At 45.4% G+C, this 16774-nt stretch overlaps 1 protein-coding gene and 1 long non-coding RNA gene across 5 annotated transcripts in view; one reads left to right on the top strand and one right to left on the bottom strand.

Annotated features, from left to right (window-relative positions):
* The window catches only part of FKBP6 (FKBP prolyl isomerase family member 6 (inactive)), a 63010-nt gene that overhangs the window by 16786 nt on the left and 29450 nt on the right, over positions 1 to 16774 (bottom strand). For 2 of the 4 annotated variants that reach the window (XM_065573062.1, XM_065573063.1), the window contains exon 9: positions 6232 to 6732. The exons of the other annotated variants lie outside the window; for them this stretch is intronic. In XM_065573062.1, the coding sequence (XP_065429134.1) occupies positions 6700 to 6732 (33 nt within the window). In that variant the 3' untranslated portion in view covers positions 6232 to 6699. Of the gene's footprint in view, positions 1 to 6231; positions 6733 to 16774 lie in introns of those variants that run through there. 4 annotated transcript variants of the gene reach the window in all.
* LOC122174444 (uncharacterized) lies at positions 923 to 6180 on the top strand. Its single transcript, XR_006176237.2, has 3 exons — positions 923 to 1162; positions 2107 to 2179; positions 4032 to 6180. It is a non-coding gene; the product is annotated as an uncharacterized LOC122174444 (long non-coding RNA).

The raw sequence follows: 16774 nt of genomic DNA on the forward strand, positions 1-16774 counted from the left end.
CTGCGTTCTCCAAGGCACTGCATCAGTCTCCTTTAAAAGGAGACTGGATTTAAATAAAAGACATGTAACGAAGCTCCATCCCCCTAAACCTGCTGATGCAGGAAAAGTCTTTACCGCCTACTAAAGGAATGAGCTGAGTAACCCTGTGAAGTGCACACAGGATTTCCTGAGGTTGAGCCCCAACGATGCGTGATCAAGTCGTGTCAGGAAATGCCAGATTGCAGTCCAGTGGACAATGCCGGCAGCAGACAACCACACGCGTCCCTGCTCCAAAGAGAAAAATCCCCCTTAAACCAACAGGCATTAACAGGGAAAACCGGTGACAGAAAAAAGCCAGTGAGCCCCAAAACCGAACTGCACAGATCTCCTCTGAATTTGCCCTCAGAGGACCTCATTCCTCACGAACAAAAAAACCCCACTCCGTTGCCGTTTGGGAGAAGGCCCGAGGGTGGCTCGATGTTGCAGCCAGTAGCGGTACCAGCACAGTGGGGCAGTGTTCCACCACCCTGGGAAAGAAAGGGATTTCTGTCTAAATCACAGATACCATCAGCTTTCTCACTTCCCTTCCACCAGAAAAGCCCAGCCCTCAGAATACTGCTGCATGAAGAAACTTTTATATGTATTTTTGGAAGAGGGACTTTTTTCTGCAAAAGAACCTCTTTCAGCTAATAATGAAGTGAATATTATATTAAGAATGAAAACACAGTCAGTGTAACTTACAGAGAGAGACAGAAAACCTTTTCATAACACCCTGGCCACAAACACAACTGCCAATTAAATCAGCTTCATTCTCCAGCAACTGCCAACACAAACGAGGGGAGAGGGAGAACAGAACATGCAAAAATAGTAGCGCTCAAGGTGCCAGTTCTGGGGTTCACAGCAGCGAGTCAGCTGGCGCCAGCGAGCAGTTTCCGCTCTGCTGAGTTTCAGAAACGGCAGCCGAGAGTAAAAGGCACGGCTTCTCAAACAGCCTGTGTTACAGCCCGGCCGCCGCGCAATCCCGGCAGTGACAGAGATTTGACCAGCTCCGAGAAGGGGAAGCAGTGAGAGGCGACTACAACGAATTTGGGAAAGCGACAGGTCGCATCAAGCGAGAAGTGACTGAATTCCCCCGTCCCTCCAGCTCCGGATGCAAGTGAGCGGAGAGGGGAGATGCACTAGGGTAACCTCCTGAGATACACACCTCGCTCCACAGGGGCACTGGGCATCTCCTGGGCATCTGCTCCAGTGTAAAATTATACTGGAAAACTGCTTTAAAAGCAAAACAAAACCCCTTTGGTTCGCTTCCTCTCGCTCCAGCAGAACCCGCAGCCTGGCCCCTGTGACACTGAGCACTCCAGCACTGGCCACGGCCACAGGGGAAGACAATCACTAGCTATTAGAGTCCCTCCAGTCATACGCAAACAGGCACAGAGCAGCGTTATTTCTATTACAGTAGTGCCGAGACGTCTCCGCATGCTAGATGCTGCAGAGACAATTCTACTCCAAATAAACATGACGGATGAAGGGTGGGAGGGGAAAAGAACCTCGGAGAGGCCTCGTCGCTCGTGCAAGGTCATGCAGGACACCTGTGGCAGAGCCAGGACTAGAACCGAGGGTTTCAGATTGCCACCCCAGTGCCCTAGCCACTAGATGACGCTGTCTCCCCAGAGGGTCACAGGCTTCACCGAGTGGAGCAACTTAGATTAGAAAATTAAACAAATAAAATGGACAATTCCGAGTTCTTAGCTAGGTGTCTGGATCTCCAGACAGTCTGTGCTAGTAGAGGAGATCTAAGCTCAGATTCTGGGTGCCATAGTCAAAGATGAATGGGTGCTGGGGAAGCTTTCATGGTTTTCCAGCCCCTACTGAGTATGTTCATGCCAAGTTTAGACTGTCACCCACTCAAGCATTTTGCGTATTTGACCCGCTGTTTGGAAAGGAATGAGTTCTCGCCCTCAGCAACCAAGAAGTTACAGTGCTGGTAGTCAACCAACTTATGTTGGTGCTTAGATCTTCCATGGCCAAGCAGTCACAGGGGTGGTGAGCTGGGAAGAATGCAACCTTCTACGTATAGAAGGCAGCGGGGTCATTGCCATCCCAAATCTTTTGCTTACCTACCTACAGTCCTAGCCTGCTGTGACTCCATCTAGAAGACAGAGCCTGCTGAACCCACCCCAGAAATGGAAGACAATGTGAGGTACTATGCAGCTGATATATTAGCTTGTTGAAAACCAAGACACCATGGTATTCAAGCTATAGTAATTTCAGTTGTATTTACATTTGCATTATATTTCTTGTGTGGTTACTAGCAAAGAAGCAATTTGCAAGAGCTGGCAATAACCAGGAAATACTGACTCATCTCTCAGGCACATAGGAGCCAATGTGTTAGTTTATTTTTTAGAATTAATGTTTCATCTCCCATTCACAGACTGCAGGGTAGAAGTGGGAGCAGACTGTGTCCTGGTCTTTTGGCTAAGGTCAAGTAACTACATAGGGAAAATACAGCTGATATGTATCTCTTAATTTAGCAGACAAAGGCATAACCAGATCCCAGGGCCAGACGTTGACATTAGAAAAATCCAAACTGGAACTAAGACAACTTGTGAATGGTGAAGGTAAACTCTTGGAACAGCATACCAAGGGATGTGGTTAGTTCTACAGCTGGGTGAAGTTTTTCATCAAAAACATTTTCTTTTAATGAAAGATAGCTTTTTGATCAAAATTAAATTTTCATGGAAATCTTTCATTTTGGTCAGAGTTTTCTGGGTTCATGACAAAAAAAAAAAAAAGAAAAAAACCCTAAAATTCTCAGTAAAATTGTTTGGATTTTGGTAAAAATTTACATTTTTCTTCTTTTTTTTTGTTTTGTTTTTTGTGGAAAAACTGAAATTTTTTTATGGTAAAGTTCAGAAGAGAAATGATCCACATTTCCTGCAGGAAATAACTCATATTTTTGGGCAAGCTCTAATTAAATCACGTGGAGGTCTTTAAATCCACAGATTGGCTGTCTCCCCAGGGATGTGCTCTAGGTAATCCACCGGTAGAGACGGGAGAACAACTCTTTTAGTGGTTTCCTGGCAGTTGAAACAAAACAAAAAAAGTTTTTTTTGTTTTTTTTTTGGTTTAGTTTCAGGTCAACTGAAAACTTGAAATTTTCCCACTATTTTTGATTAATTGAAAATTCAGACACAAAACAGTTGGGAGTCAAAAAGTGTTTCACTGAGCAGGAGACAGCAATTCACCCCCCACCTGGCCTTTAGAAGACCCAGGCTCAAATCCCACCCCCCTTCCTAACCACCAGCTCTTTGCTGTTCTGGGACGAGTCTCCAGAAGCTGCTCCCCTTCGTATAAATATTCATTGAGCCACCGAGTGAGAATTAGTCTAGTCTGGTGGTTATGGCATGCACCTGGGTCAGGAGACACTTGGGTTCCAGGTCCTGTTCCGATGAACGTTTAATTGATACCAAGTGGAACAGCTCCTGCAGGAGACACGGAGACCCCCACCCCAAAATAACCAATAGACTAGTGCCTAGAACACTCACCTGTGATAGGAAGAGCTGGAGTCAAGTCCATGTTCCAGGTGGGTGCCCTAATCACTGGGTGTAAGGGGGAAGGGATACCTCTGCCTCTTCTTCTGATTTGTGAATGGTACCTACAACCCCGCCCCCCAAAATTAAAAAGGATAATTCCTTTCACTGCAGGAATTACTGTGTGAAATTCTATGGCCTGTGCCAGGCAGCAACTGATCACAGGGGTCCCCTTCTGGACCTAGGGCCCAATCCTGAAGCCTTACAGCACTGCTATACACACTGAGCAGGTCCATTGAACAAGACTATTCACATGCATAATGTTAAGTATAGGCTTGAGATTTCTGCAGGATCAGGGCCTTAGATTCTGTGAATCACAGCGTATAAGTTTAGTACTTGGCAGATTCAACCTTTGCCTAAGATGGAGTCAAATACTGACATAGATTCAATAGGTTTTTGTCCCTAGCTTTACAGCACCTGTGTTCATTAACCACAAACGACAGCATGCTAGCTTTCCTACAGTGACAATGCTGGACGGAGCTGGCTGCTGGGATACGGTTTGGAAGCGTAGAGGGAAAGCCCCGGCTGCTGAAGACATAGGTAGCTATGTAGTGGAACTCCATTACACATGTGCCTTCTTCAAGAATGTCTCTTGTCCTCCTGTGGAGTCATGAGATATGAAAGCTCTCCGATTCTGGCAGGGAACAGCCATCAGCTTCTGATCCAGGAAGTGATCAGAACAATTTGTAGAAAAGATTATTAATATTCAGCAATATAAAGTCTGTTAGACACTAACCCATAAAAGTTGCTTGTATTTATGAAGAGGAGGGATATATTGCCATCTAGTGCCTAGTCAATAAAATCTACAAGACTCATTTTAACATCTTTGGTATCAACCTGTTTCTTCAAACCTATCAGTGCCTAAAAGAGACGTGACCCCCTAATATTTATCACCCTGAAAGAAAGCAGCGAACAGAGCTAAAATAGAACTTGCTTGAGAAGCTTACTGCACAGTACCTCTGACAAAAGAACGGTTAGGACAAGGAGTAAGATTAAGTCTCAAGCGTTACTGAGGCCTGCAGAAAAATCTGTCAAGTGAAGCAAGATCAGATACACGCACAAAACAGAAATGACAGTTCACGTTTATAATTTTATCTACATTTGTGTTGGCTTCGTAACTCACAACTAATGACCCAGCTAAGCCTTCCTGGCGTGCACCGTACGGAGTTCAGTTGTGGATTACTGCAATGTGCTATTAATCAAGACCTAACATGAGCCAAGTCCCTAAATCTATTACAAATTAGGACAGTTATTAGCCCAAGCTACTATATAGATGCATTTTCCTTCTCCCCAAGAGAGAGTTTTAAGCTCCTCTGATCCTTTAAAAGGAGCAGATATGAACATCTGAACTGTTCTGCTTAGTTTAACTTCTTTCCTAATGAGCTAATATCCACCAAGTCCATACACATTCATTTTGGGCCCAGTTTTACGCTGAGTGAGACAGGTGCAACTGTCACTGGAGGTAAATGGGAGAATGACATCATGACACAGGGGAGAATTTGACCGTCTGTCTAGCCCAGGGGTCAGCAACCTTTCAGAAGTGGTGTGCCGAGTCTTCATTTATTCACTCTAATTTAAGGTTTTGCGTGCCAGTCATACATTTTAACGTTTTTAGAAGGTTTCTTTCTATAAGTGTATAATATATAACTAAACTATTGTTGTATGTAAAGTAAATAAGGTTTTTAAAATGTTTAAGACGCTTCATTTAAAATTAAATTAAAATGCAGAGCCCCCTGGACCGGTGGCCAGGACCCGGGCAGCGTGAGTGCCACTGAAAATCAGCTCGCGTGCCGCCTTTGGCACGCGTGCCATAGATTGCCTACCCCTGGTCTAGCCAAATAGGACTGTGGGACATACTTCCTCCATAAGCAATGAAGTCTACCATAAGTTAATCATGCTGTAAATTACATATTTAGTATTGTGCTTAAAAGACACTGACAGATCAAGTCTTTTGGCACCCTAACTTACCAGTGTACTATCTTTGCTTGCTGATTTTTAAGTCAGTCAATAACAGTTAAGTTTGTTGTTCATGTGGAATACAAGAACTAGATCGTGCTCGTGAAGGTGGAGAAAAACAGGTTGAGAAAGCTCAAGAGGTTTCTTTCTTGGCAAGCAGTCTCTGGAATGTGTATTCACCGGAGGCGATTTTCCTTCACACCCTGCTCATTGCCTTACCACTGATGTGCAATGTCCAGAGGGCATGAGCTGGGACGTACAGGGTGGGAGCAGTACATTCTGCTTTGCCAGTTTTCCCTTCCATGGAATCTTTGTAAGGTTTCTTACTGATTTTGTATTGGCTGTATGCTGTTCATTAGCATGCATTCAAATCTACATTTAACAACTGTCACTCTGTAAGGCAGAACCATTCAAAAACAATTCAGGGAAATCTACATGAACTAACTGGGGAGATCTGATATTTGGGGGAAGAGGAATAGATAAGGGGTATATTCTGAAGTAACTTTGGATTTAGCATCAATATGCACAAGAATGTTCATAAAGCATAACATGTTGTATTGTCTAACAAGTGAAGCAGCAAGTTGGCAAGACAAACCAAATCATGTTTTCAAATTCTGATTCCTCACTGTAGCGTCTTTAAAAAAATAATAATAATAATAAAATAAAATCATCCTTGGACAATAAACTGGGACCAGTCCTGCTCGGATTATTTTCCAGAGATCGGTTTATTTTTTCAAAACAAAGCCAAATTTTAAACCATTATTCTAAGAACAATCTGCGTAAATACAAATTCCATGGCATCCTACTTTTATTTACATATTTCCTCTGTGCAGCCCAAAACTTGGAAGAGGTCGGAGAAGACTGAGAAAAAGTCTGCTTTAAAATAAAGTAAATATCAGCTTCTGTGAATAATCCAGAGCTCCATTAATGAGAGAAAGTAAAGCCCAAGGGGCAGTCCCTCCTTTTCTACAGCAGAGTTTAATCTTATTTTCAAAGACAGACTCAAGATTTCACAAACAGGAATTAATAACTGGAAAAATATGTTGTACGTATAAAACTGAGAACAGGCTTGCAGCCTCCTCAATTCTGAGCTCTCCAATGAAACAACGTTTCTTCTCCCTTCCTCCCAAAACACGGATGCAATGTTTGCGGGCTAGAGGTAGCTTCCTCCCAGTTATGGAACCGTTCCTTTCATCTGCAGAGGATTCTAGAACGAAAACCACAATCAGCAACATTCAAACACTGATCACAAATGTAGTTTGAGTAGACTGATTGGCTGTAACTGCTTAAAGCTTGGTTTATTCTCAGACACTTGTGATTTATGATGGACGTTACTGGCTCTGAAATAATTCTGTATTTATTCACAGCTCAATACACAGAGCACAGTAAGAGTAAAGTTCCCACAATATTCCTCCAGCAGCCTCACCCGTGGCCTGAAAGGAAATGCCATCTCTAAATGTTATGGACTCCAACCTAGCCTTTATTTATCCTTGTAGTCCACTGAGTAACTTTCCCTTCACTAGCATTTATACCCGTCATATACTTGTAGATAGTGCCCACCATAGGTCACCAACATACAAGTGATTCAACTCTATTCAAAAAGAGTCAATACTCCAAGCCCTATGATCATTTCTGTTCCTCTTTGTTTACTCCCTTCTAAATTGGTCAATAGCTTTTTGGGATCGAGGTGCCCAGAAATGAACGCAGGTACACCTGAATGTCACCCCCTTACTCTGTGACATATTTGTACAAGAAACCCCCACAATGCACTACAAACCCCTACCTAGTTCGCTGTCCCCCATCACACCCAGGTCTCTTCAGCATTACGGCTTCTCTGCTTTCTTCTGCTCACTGAATTTTTGAGTTTAAAGCATTAGCTGGCATTTTTCTAATCCGTTTGTCATTTTTTGTCTGTTTTTCCAATCTGAGTCCTTTTGTGGTGTTTATTGATCCTCACATCACCTAGGTTATCACCTTATTCTAGAGTAACATGGTTCAGTCTTCATCATTCTATCCAAACTCGACACCAGTCATTGGATTCTTCCTTCAACTCTACACTCTCATTTAACAAGACTTGAAGAAGAGCTCTGTGTAGCTCGAATGCTTGTCTCTCTCACCAACAGACGGTCCAATAAAGGATATTCCCTCCCCCATCTTGTCTCTCGTTTGTAGTCTTTCCGCTAGTTTTCACTCCAGATGATACTGTTCTTCTCTAAGTCTATTTGAATTATTTTTGTACATTTTGGACAGACACTGCAAATGTGCCACTTAAATTCAGTTATATCACACACACCACGTCCCTTTTATTCTCTAATTTTATAATTCTACCTAAAAAGCCATCAAGTGTGTCAGGCAGGATTTGTTCTTTAGATTAGCCCATACTGCTGGTTGCTCATGAGTTATGAAGCCCCGCCCTCCATTTCAATATCCTACTGCTCATGACACCACAACATACTGAACCGTTAGCAGTTACAAGTGGTAGCGTTGAAAACGTTCACGAAGATGCACTGAGGATCAAGATGATGTTCTACCCATTTGCCACATGCTGTGTCTCAGAAAGAACTAACCCAGATTTAGAGGTACTCAGGCCCTGATCCCATTTAGGGTACGTCTACGCACCAAAAAACCCGCATGGCAGTGAGTCTCCAAGCCCAGCTCAACATACTCCGCCTGACTGGGCTCACGCGACTGGGGTAACAATAGCAGGGTAGGCATTCGGGCTCAGGCTAGAGCCTGGCCTCTGAGACTCTCCCCCCCTTGCTGGGTGTCTGAGCTTGGGCTCCAGCCCGATCCTGAACGTCTATTTTTAACCCTGCAGCGCAAACCTGAGTCAGTCGAACCAGGCTCTGAGACTTGCTGCCGGGGGGAAGGGTTCTTTTTCTGCTGTGTATATGTCCCCTTCCATTGAAACTCAGGCTTAAAAGAAAAGCCACTGTCAAGTTTGCTAGGAGTTAATCCAAATCTGTTCACGTAGTTCATGCAGAGTGAACGGTAATCAAAAAACAAAAGTAGCGCATCTCCAACGGCTGTTTTATAAATAAATAAATTAATGGAGATATCCTATCTCCTAGAACTGGAAGGGACCTTGAAAGGTCATTGAGTCCAGCCCCCTGCCTTCACTAGCAGGACCAAGTACAGATTTTGCCCTAGATCCCTAAGTGGCCCCCTCAAGGATTGAACTCACAACCCTGGGTTTAGCAGGCCAATGCTCAAACCACTGAGCCATCCCTCCCCCCCAAAAAGAGACCAATCCCCAGACAGATTTTTACCCCACTTATCTTCTCTTAGTTCACAGTAGCCACGTTTCACTTGTTACAGTTTCAACAGCTATATCCACTTCAGTCTGTTTATCAAGCCAATTACATAGCTCTTGGGTCACCACCCCACTCTGCAAGCTTTTAAAAATTAACTTCCCAGTATTTATTTATCTGAAATGATACGAAGGAGAACAGGTCACAATTTCCAACTCCAACTAACCAAAACACAAAGCCCAAGAATTGGGAGCAAAACAGATACCTCACAAAAACAACGAGGAGTCCTCGTGGCACCTTAGAGACTAACGAATTTCTTGGGCAGAAGCTTTCGTGGGCTAAAGCTTCTGCCCAAATAAATTTGTTAGTCTCTAAGGTGCCACAGGGACTTCTCGTTGTTTTTGCTGATACAGACTAACACAGCTACCCCTCTGAAACCAGATACCTCACAGTCAGACGGAGGGAAAGGCCAAGTTACAGCAGGAGGCAGGAGATGTCTTTTGTGCAATATTCTATCCGAACACAAAATATTTTGCACTTTTAAACCCTCCTCTGGCAAATGGTTGTAAAGCACTTGACTTACAAGTGAAACATTTGTAAAGTTCCATTTCAAGGTTATGCAAGGCATTTAGGGCCTGCGGTGACTCCAAACAACTTCAGCAGGAGTGGGGATGAGGCCATTCATGAACTCAGACAGTCTGTGCGGTCGCTATCCCCATTTTGCAGGTCAGAGAGTGAAGTCACGGAAAGGTCACACAAGCAAGCCAGTAGCTGGACTGGGAGTTTCCTGACTTCTGTTCTGGCACTTTCCATCACAAAACCACCCTCCCTTCAAACCAGGTCAGTACATCCCTCACTACTGCGACATTCTCCCAGTTCAGACTGAATCATCAGGGGGGTTTGAGATGGGATTGAAATATGCAACATTTTGAAGCCAAACCGAAACCACTTGTGGGTTCAGGAAGGTGGTACAGCTCTCAGCTGCGTTAGAAATCCAGCAGAGGGTTGAAGATATGTCATACCACTGCCAAGGGTTCATCCTGAAAGGAGGTGGCGGGAACAAGGAATTAGGATGAGGAGAAAATCTTTATAGATCTCACTCTCTCGATTGCTAATCCACTGGCTCCAAATGCCAGTCAGTCATTTACCGAACCTGCAGCACAAATTCCTATCAGCTATGACAAAGTATGACAGATGTTTTTAGATAAGGTATTCTGCAGTACTCCGTACTATATCAGAGCAAAGCATCTCTCGACCATGCTAATGGTGAGCCACCTTCTATGTTATGGACATACATAGCTCTTTTCATAGGTCCCTGATAGGTGTATTTAAAGATAATCACTTGATGTTTCCACTGGCTGTTAGTTGTGGCTTGGGGGGTCTATCTGGGTGTAAAAACTGCATCTACTGAGGCTTCTTGTGCACCATAAGCGGGGGGGAGGGGATCAAACTGAGAATCTTCTATGATCATGGTTATTTGAAGTAATAAAGTCTTTACATGGAGCTAATTAAAAATATTCAAGCTGAAACCCTGAAGGCATTTCAAGGAGTGTTTGATCAGTTCATCTCTTTCATTTCCACCTAATGGCTCCACAATCACCGAGGAAGCGGAGGGGGACTCTGACCTTGAAGATGAGAAGGCCTGGACTGCGTTCAAGCGGCTGCTGCTCCAGCAGGTAGGAGAACTACATGCCCCAACTAGGCCATCCCGCCAGTGTTTCTCTCCTTCCTTTAAAAGCAGTTTGGCAAGAACTACACAAAAATCAACACAAACATACGCTTTCAAGCTCAGAGAGAAGTCTGTTAGCACTGGCTATTTTAATTCACGGGCTTCAGGAAGACAAAAGTCAGTCATGAATTTATAGCTAGAAAATGACATTTCACGGGTCATTTAAAAATCACAATTGCCTTTATTCTGCATTTAAAACAACAGTTAACAGGGAGCGTTTAACTAATACTTTTAATTATTTTAAGCAGCCTGGCCACTGGTGCCTGCAGCGTTAGATCAGCAGCAACGCAGCAGGGCTGCTAAGAGCGAACAGAGGTTGCTCCTCTAGTTCTATTTCCCTGCCAGCCTCTCCGAAGGCAGCGGGAAGATCAAGGCTGAACAGACATCACTTCCACCAGAGCTGGGGCTCTTCCAAAAAGACGCAGGCGTGGAATCTGGAAAATAAGCGCTGCACGCTTCTTGACAAGGCACCAACCCAATGATGAGAGTCCCTGCTCTTTAACCAGGCTCTACACGGGCCGCCCTCAAGGGACTCACTGAAACCACATGGAAACATCCCAGAGTGTCAAAAAGTCATGGAGATCTTTAAATAAAAACCAGTAATGGAATTTGTGACTTCTGTGAATAAGACGCAGCCTTAAACATAAGACCACTTGAGCTTTTAAACTAGAGAAAAGCACGTCTCCAGAAGGGTAAGACTAAAGCTACTTTTACAAAGAGAATGAGCCATCAAGTGCTCTCTGTTTTAGGCAGAATGCCTCCAATTTCAATAGGGATTTCAGCTTAAAATCTCAAGATTGTTAGGGCAGTGGTTCTCAAACGTTTGTACTGGTGACCCCTTTCACACAGCAAGCCCCTGAGTGCGATCCCCCCTTACAAATTAAAAACACTTTTTTACATATTTAACTCCATTCTAAATGCTGGATGCAAAGCAGGGTTTGGGGTGCAGGCTGACAGCTCACGACCCCCCATGTAATAACCTCGTGACCCCCTGAGGGGTCCCGACCCCCAGTTTGAGAACCGCTGTGTTAGGGTGTGTGTTTGCCATCCTCTTCCCAGCCTTTTCAAGGCTGACATTCAGGTCAATATGGCACCTTTCATGCTCAGGCTCTAGAGAAGCACTCCATAAGGTACAACCAAAGCTTGGTAACTGTATGCGCACCAGTGAGGTACTGTACTATTCGAGAACTTTATGTCCCAGATCTCCAGACCAGCCAGATTTAAAAAGGAACACAGCTGGCTTGTCTAAAGTTAGCAAGAGTTTTCTTCGCTGCTTCTCACTCCTTTTGAATTCCACTGTCTGAGCGCCTCAGTTGGTGTATCTAAAGTAAGCCACTTCTGGAAAATTGGTGTGCTTGAGAGCAGGCAACAAAGTATCTGGTAGGAACGTGCAACAGCTCAGGCTAAAAAATTAGAAGCTGCTTGTCCAATTGCCGTGCAGTTTAATGCTCTTATTGATTACATCTGATTGAGTAATTTAATCGGCCGGGAGTCCTGTACTAGACCCAGAAAAGGCACTCACAGCTGGAGGCCTGCGATGCAAGATCCCTGCAATTACTGGCCTGGGGTAGTGACGGTTGACGGGGCTGCAACTGCTTTAAGTTTCAGACCTGTCCTTTAGGATAGACCCTCAGGAAATATACTACAGACGGTTCAAGGGGGCAATTTAGATTTTTGCTGCCATTTGCTGTTTGTATACAAAGTGATTTTTTTTCTGATCAAGTCTGTTTAAGCTGAAGATTTTCCCCTTGAGAAAGAACTAAGAATTTATATGTTCACCACCCCAAACCCCACTCCAGGAATGTGCAATTCTGGCATGACTTGCTCATATATATTCCAACACAGTAGGAGCAGGATATTAGAAAGGGAAGAAAGCGGTTTAACAAATTTGTCTCTTCCTGGTGAAGTGTCACCATCAATCTAAAAATCACATCAGCTAAAAACATGTCATTTGCGATTATCAGAATGTATGGTATCAGGAAGGGTTAAGGCAGAAGGAAAGGAATGGAGCATGGATTTCACATGGTACCTTATGGCCGGACCTGAAATGCCCACTCACCTGCTTGCCACTGGCTCAAGCGCTCATTAAAAATTAAGTTTCTAGTTCTTATGGTTGTAAGGTCAGCTGCCCCCACATAAAACTGAATGCTAACCAGCCCAAGTCTGGCATTCCAGAGCCTGCAGCCAGCAGAGCGAAACTGAAGAGACAAACAACTTTTCCACTACTGCCAAATAATTCTTAGCAGCAGTGCTGCTAGACAGAGCTCTGAGTCCCAAAGGCAGGCTTTGTTCATGGAGTCCCCCCTCACCCTCATCTCCTCCAAACAGAGGTTGAGATCAGAGCAGGGTAAGAGAGCCCTTCGCAGCAGCCAAGCAGGAAGGTTGGGGAGAAGTGTAGCAGGCAGAGGCCCCCCTCCCACCTCCATCAGGAGTGCTGGGTAGGGAGGTCTCATGTTGAGAGACCAAACTCAAAGCGTAGTTATCGATGGCTCACTGGCAAGCTGGAAGGTCCGATCGAATGGAGTTCTGCGGGGGTCAGTCCTAGGTCTGGTACTATTGAATGCTTTCATTAATGACTTGGATAATGCATGGAGAGTGTGCTGCTAAAATGTGCAGATGACGCCAAGCTGGGTGGGGTTGCAAGCACTCTGGAGGAGAGGATCAGAATTCAAAATGACCTTGACAAATTGGAGAATTAGTCTGAAATGAACTAGATGAAATTCAATAAAGATAAGCGTGAAGTACTGCTCTTAGGATGGAAAATTCAAATGCACAATTATAAAATGGGGCATTAACAGGCTAGGTGGTAGTTCTGCTGAAGAGGATCTGGGGGTTCTAGTGGATCACAAATTGAGGAGGAGCCAACAATGTGATTGATGCACGGGCAAGAAAGGCTAATGTTCTGGGGTGTATAAACAGGAGCGTCACATGTAAGACACAGGAGGTGGCTGGTGAGGCCTCAGCTGGAGGACTGTGTCCAGTTCTGGCCTATGTGCTTTAGGAAAGATGTGAATAAACTGGAGAGCGCCCAGAGGCGAGCAACAAAAGTGATAAAGGTTTAGAGAACCTGACCTATGAGGGAGGGTTAAAAAAAACTGGGCGTATCTAGTCTTGAGAAAAGTAGACTGGGGGAGGGGGGGGGGAGACATGATAACAGTCTTCAAATATGGTAAGGGCTGTTATAAAGAGGACAGTGATCAATTATTCTCCATGTCCACTGGAGGTAGGACAAGAAGTAATGGGCTTAAACTGCGGCAAGGGAGATTTAGGTTTGATATTAGGAAAGCTTTCTAACTCTAAGGGTAGCTGAGCTCTGGACTAGGCTTCCAAGGGAGGTTGTGGAATCCCTATCATGGGAGATTTTAAGAAGAGATTGGACGAACAGCTGTCAGGTCTGCTGTAGGTTCACTTGGTCCTGCCTCAGCAGGAAGGGCTGGACATGAGGACGTCTCGAGGTCCCTTCCAAACAGTATAGTTCTATGACTATGTTTCAGGCACCTACTAGCTAGATGTCTATATTAAAGATGGTACCCCTGAGCACGGTCCAGGGACAGTATCCTGACAGAAATCGCAGAACCTCCTCCTTAACACAACCCCTTTTTAGAGGGAGAGAGGAGAGGGAGCAAGGAAGATGAAGTGGGCTGGGACCTTTCACCAGGACATTGTATTTGAATTTCTCTGGTGCTACAGAGAAATTCATTTGTACCACTCCATGGTACAAGACCTGAAGATTACCAACTCATCTCCTTGCACAAAGATTGATGTGAAGCAGCGTAACACAAACTTTTTTTTTTGGCAACAAAGTTATCACATTCCAATAGAGCAAAACACCAAAACTTACCCAGAGCAGTAATGTTACTGGAGCACACGCTAGTGCCTAATGCTCTTATTCACGTCCTCGTTAGACACCATCTCCTCTATGCCTTCTTCTACACGGCCCCCTACGCATGCTCTCTCCCTGAACTGACCCACTAGACCCCTGCCTCATCCTCATTCTTCAAGACTAGTTCACTTATCTTAAAAAAAACCCTAATTTGGTGTTCTCCTTTCCCTAATTTCGGTCTGTCCATTTGTTTGTATACTGAGAGTGCCTCAGGAGACGGATTGGCCTGCCTTGAAGTTCTGTGAAGTGCCCATTATAGACACTGCTCTGCAAACCAGAAGGAAGGGCTGGGATCTGAAGAGACAAGAGTTGCAAAACAACTCTAATAAATCTTTTTTCCTTCCTCTCCTTACAGAAGCTTTTCCCAGCAGGGGTGATGCCTAGTTAAGTTACGCCTGAAGCCTTGTTATTTATAGCAGCACTGAGCTACTTCACAGAACTTCCTTCTTTATCTGGGAAACCCCCGTAGGTGGGGTATTTTGCACCTGCTAAAGGAACATGCACAAATGTGTGTGAACTTGGTAGTGTCTCAGATGTGCAGCTCTGTACCATGAGTCCACATAACACGGGCATGAGGCATTTTTAAAGTCTAAACCTCAGCTACAAACGGGGTGGGGTGGGAGGGGAGCAGCAAGTCACTGTTTACTCAAAGCCTGGAGTTATCCCAAGTCAGGAGTTTTGACTGTATTATGCTCATACTTCTCCGTTTATTCGCAAGCCTTTTAGCTCATTAGGTCAGTTTAATTGGCAGCGGCCACTGGTTCTAAGCCCAGTTATAGTCATTTCTACCTGGCGACCCAATCCCAGCGCGGCAGCCAAGTCTCACCAATTAATAGCAGGCCTAGCAATCTGGAAGCCATTCCTAAAATCTCGCCGGTTGACCCTGGGAGTCACAGTTTCCTGCTGTAATTTCAGCGGTGCTTGTTGGCTTTGGAACAGCTCGAAGTGCCGAGCCGGTTTCTCTCTGGTGTACGACAATTAGAGCGTAGATTAGAGGCAAGCTTTCAACTTTGGCCCACCTTAGTACAAGGAGACTCATCCTTCTGGAACGAAACCATCCCTCCCCCCGAGCACGCAGACATTTGCAGGGAGCCTGCTCCACACTTCACAGAGCAGCATGTGAAACAAGGAGTTCTTTAGTTCCCTGTTGCCTACGCAAGGCTCTGTAGGACAATGCACGGATACAAAATTCCATCCCAGCCTTGTGAAGGAGCAGAAATCTTTCCATGCTAACAGTCCAGGCTTCACAATACAACAGTGAACTCCGGCAGCCCAGCATCCACCCCCGTGCGCACACTTTTACCTACCTCAAGTTTACAGATAATGGCCCCTCACCTATGTACAACCTCCCCCCCACACACACACACACCATGCATGTGCACTGATCACATGCACACAATAAATCCCCTCACCTGAAGTATGTAGGTGATGGGGAGGCGTGGCTGTGAAAGAGACAGTTATCTTTTCCGTAATTGGTGTTCGAGATGTGTTGCTCATGTCTATTCCACAGTAGGTGTGTGTGCTCGCCATGTGCACCGGTGCTGGAAGTTTTTCCCCTAGCAGTACCCGTAGGGGGGAGTGCCCCCCGCGACCCCTGGAGTGGAGCCTGCCTGGTGCGGTATAAGGGGAGCTGTGCACTTCCCCCACCCTCAGTTCCTTCTCGCCAGACAAGTCTGACAGAGGGGAAGGAGGGTGGGATGTAGAATAGACATGAGCAACACATCTCGAAGAACACCAGTTACGGAAAAGGTAACTGTTTTTCTTCTTCGAGTGATTGCTCATGTGTATTCCACAGTAGGTGATTCCAAGCTATATCTGTTGGAGGTGGGTAGGAGTTCACAAGTTCCCAGGATGGAGTACCGCCCTGCCGAACCCGGTTTGGGGAACGATCACATAGTGTGAGGTGAATGTGTGAACCGAAGACCACGTGGCGGCCCTACAAAGGTCCTGGATGGGGATGTGGGCCACGAAGGCAGCCAACGAGGCCTGCGCCAGAGTCAAGTGTGCCCTCACAATGGGCGGCGGGGGGGGATACCCGCCAGTTCATTACAGGAACGGATGCACAAAGTGATCCAATGGGACAGCCGCTGAGTGGAAATCGTCTGGCCCCTCACGCGCTCAGCTGAGGCGACGAACAGTTCCGAGGACTTTCTGAACAGCTTAGTCCACTTGAGGTAGAAAGCCAGAGCCCGTCGAGCGAGTGGAGACAGCGTTCCTCACTGGACGCATGAGGCTTGGGGCAGAGGACCAGTAGAAAAGTGTCCTGACCCATGTGGTAGGTGGAGACCACCTTTGGGAGGAACGCGGGGTGTGGGTGGAGCTGGATCTTGTCCTTATGAAAGACTGTGTACGGGCGGCTCGGAAGTCAGGGCCCTGAGCTCTGAGA

This window comes from Chrysemys picta, chromosome 19, assembly GCF_011386835.1.
Source record: "Chrysemys picta bellii isolate R12L10 chromosome 19, ASM1138683v2, whole genome shotgun sequence".
Classification (NCBI taxonomy): Eukaryota; Metazoa; Chordata; order Testudines; family Emydidae; genus Chrysemys; species Chrysemys picta.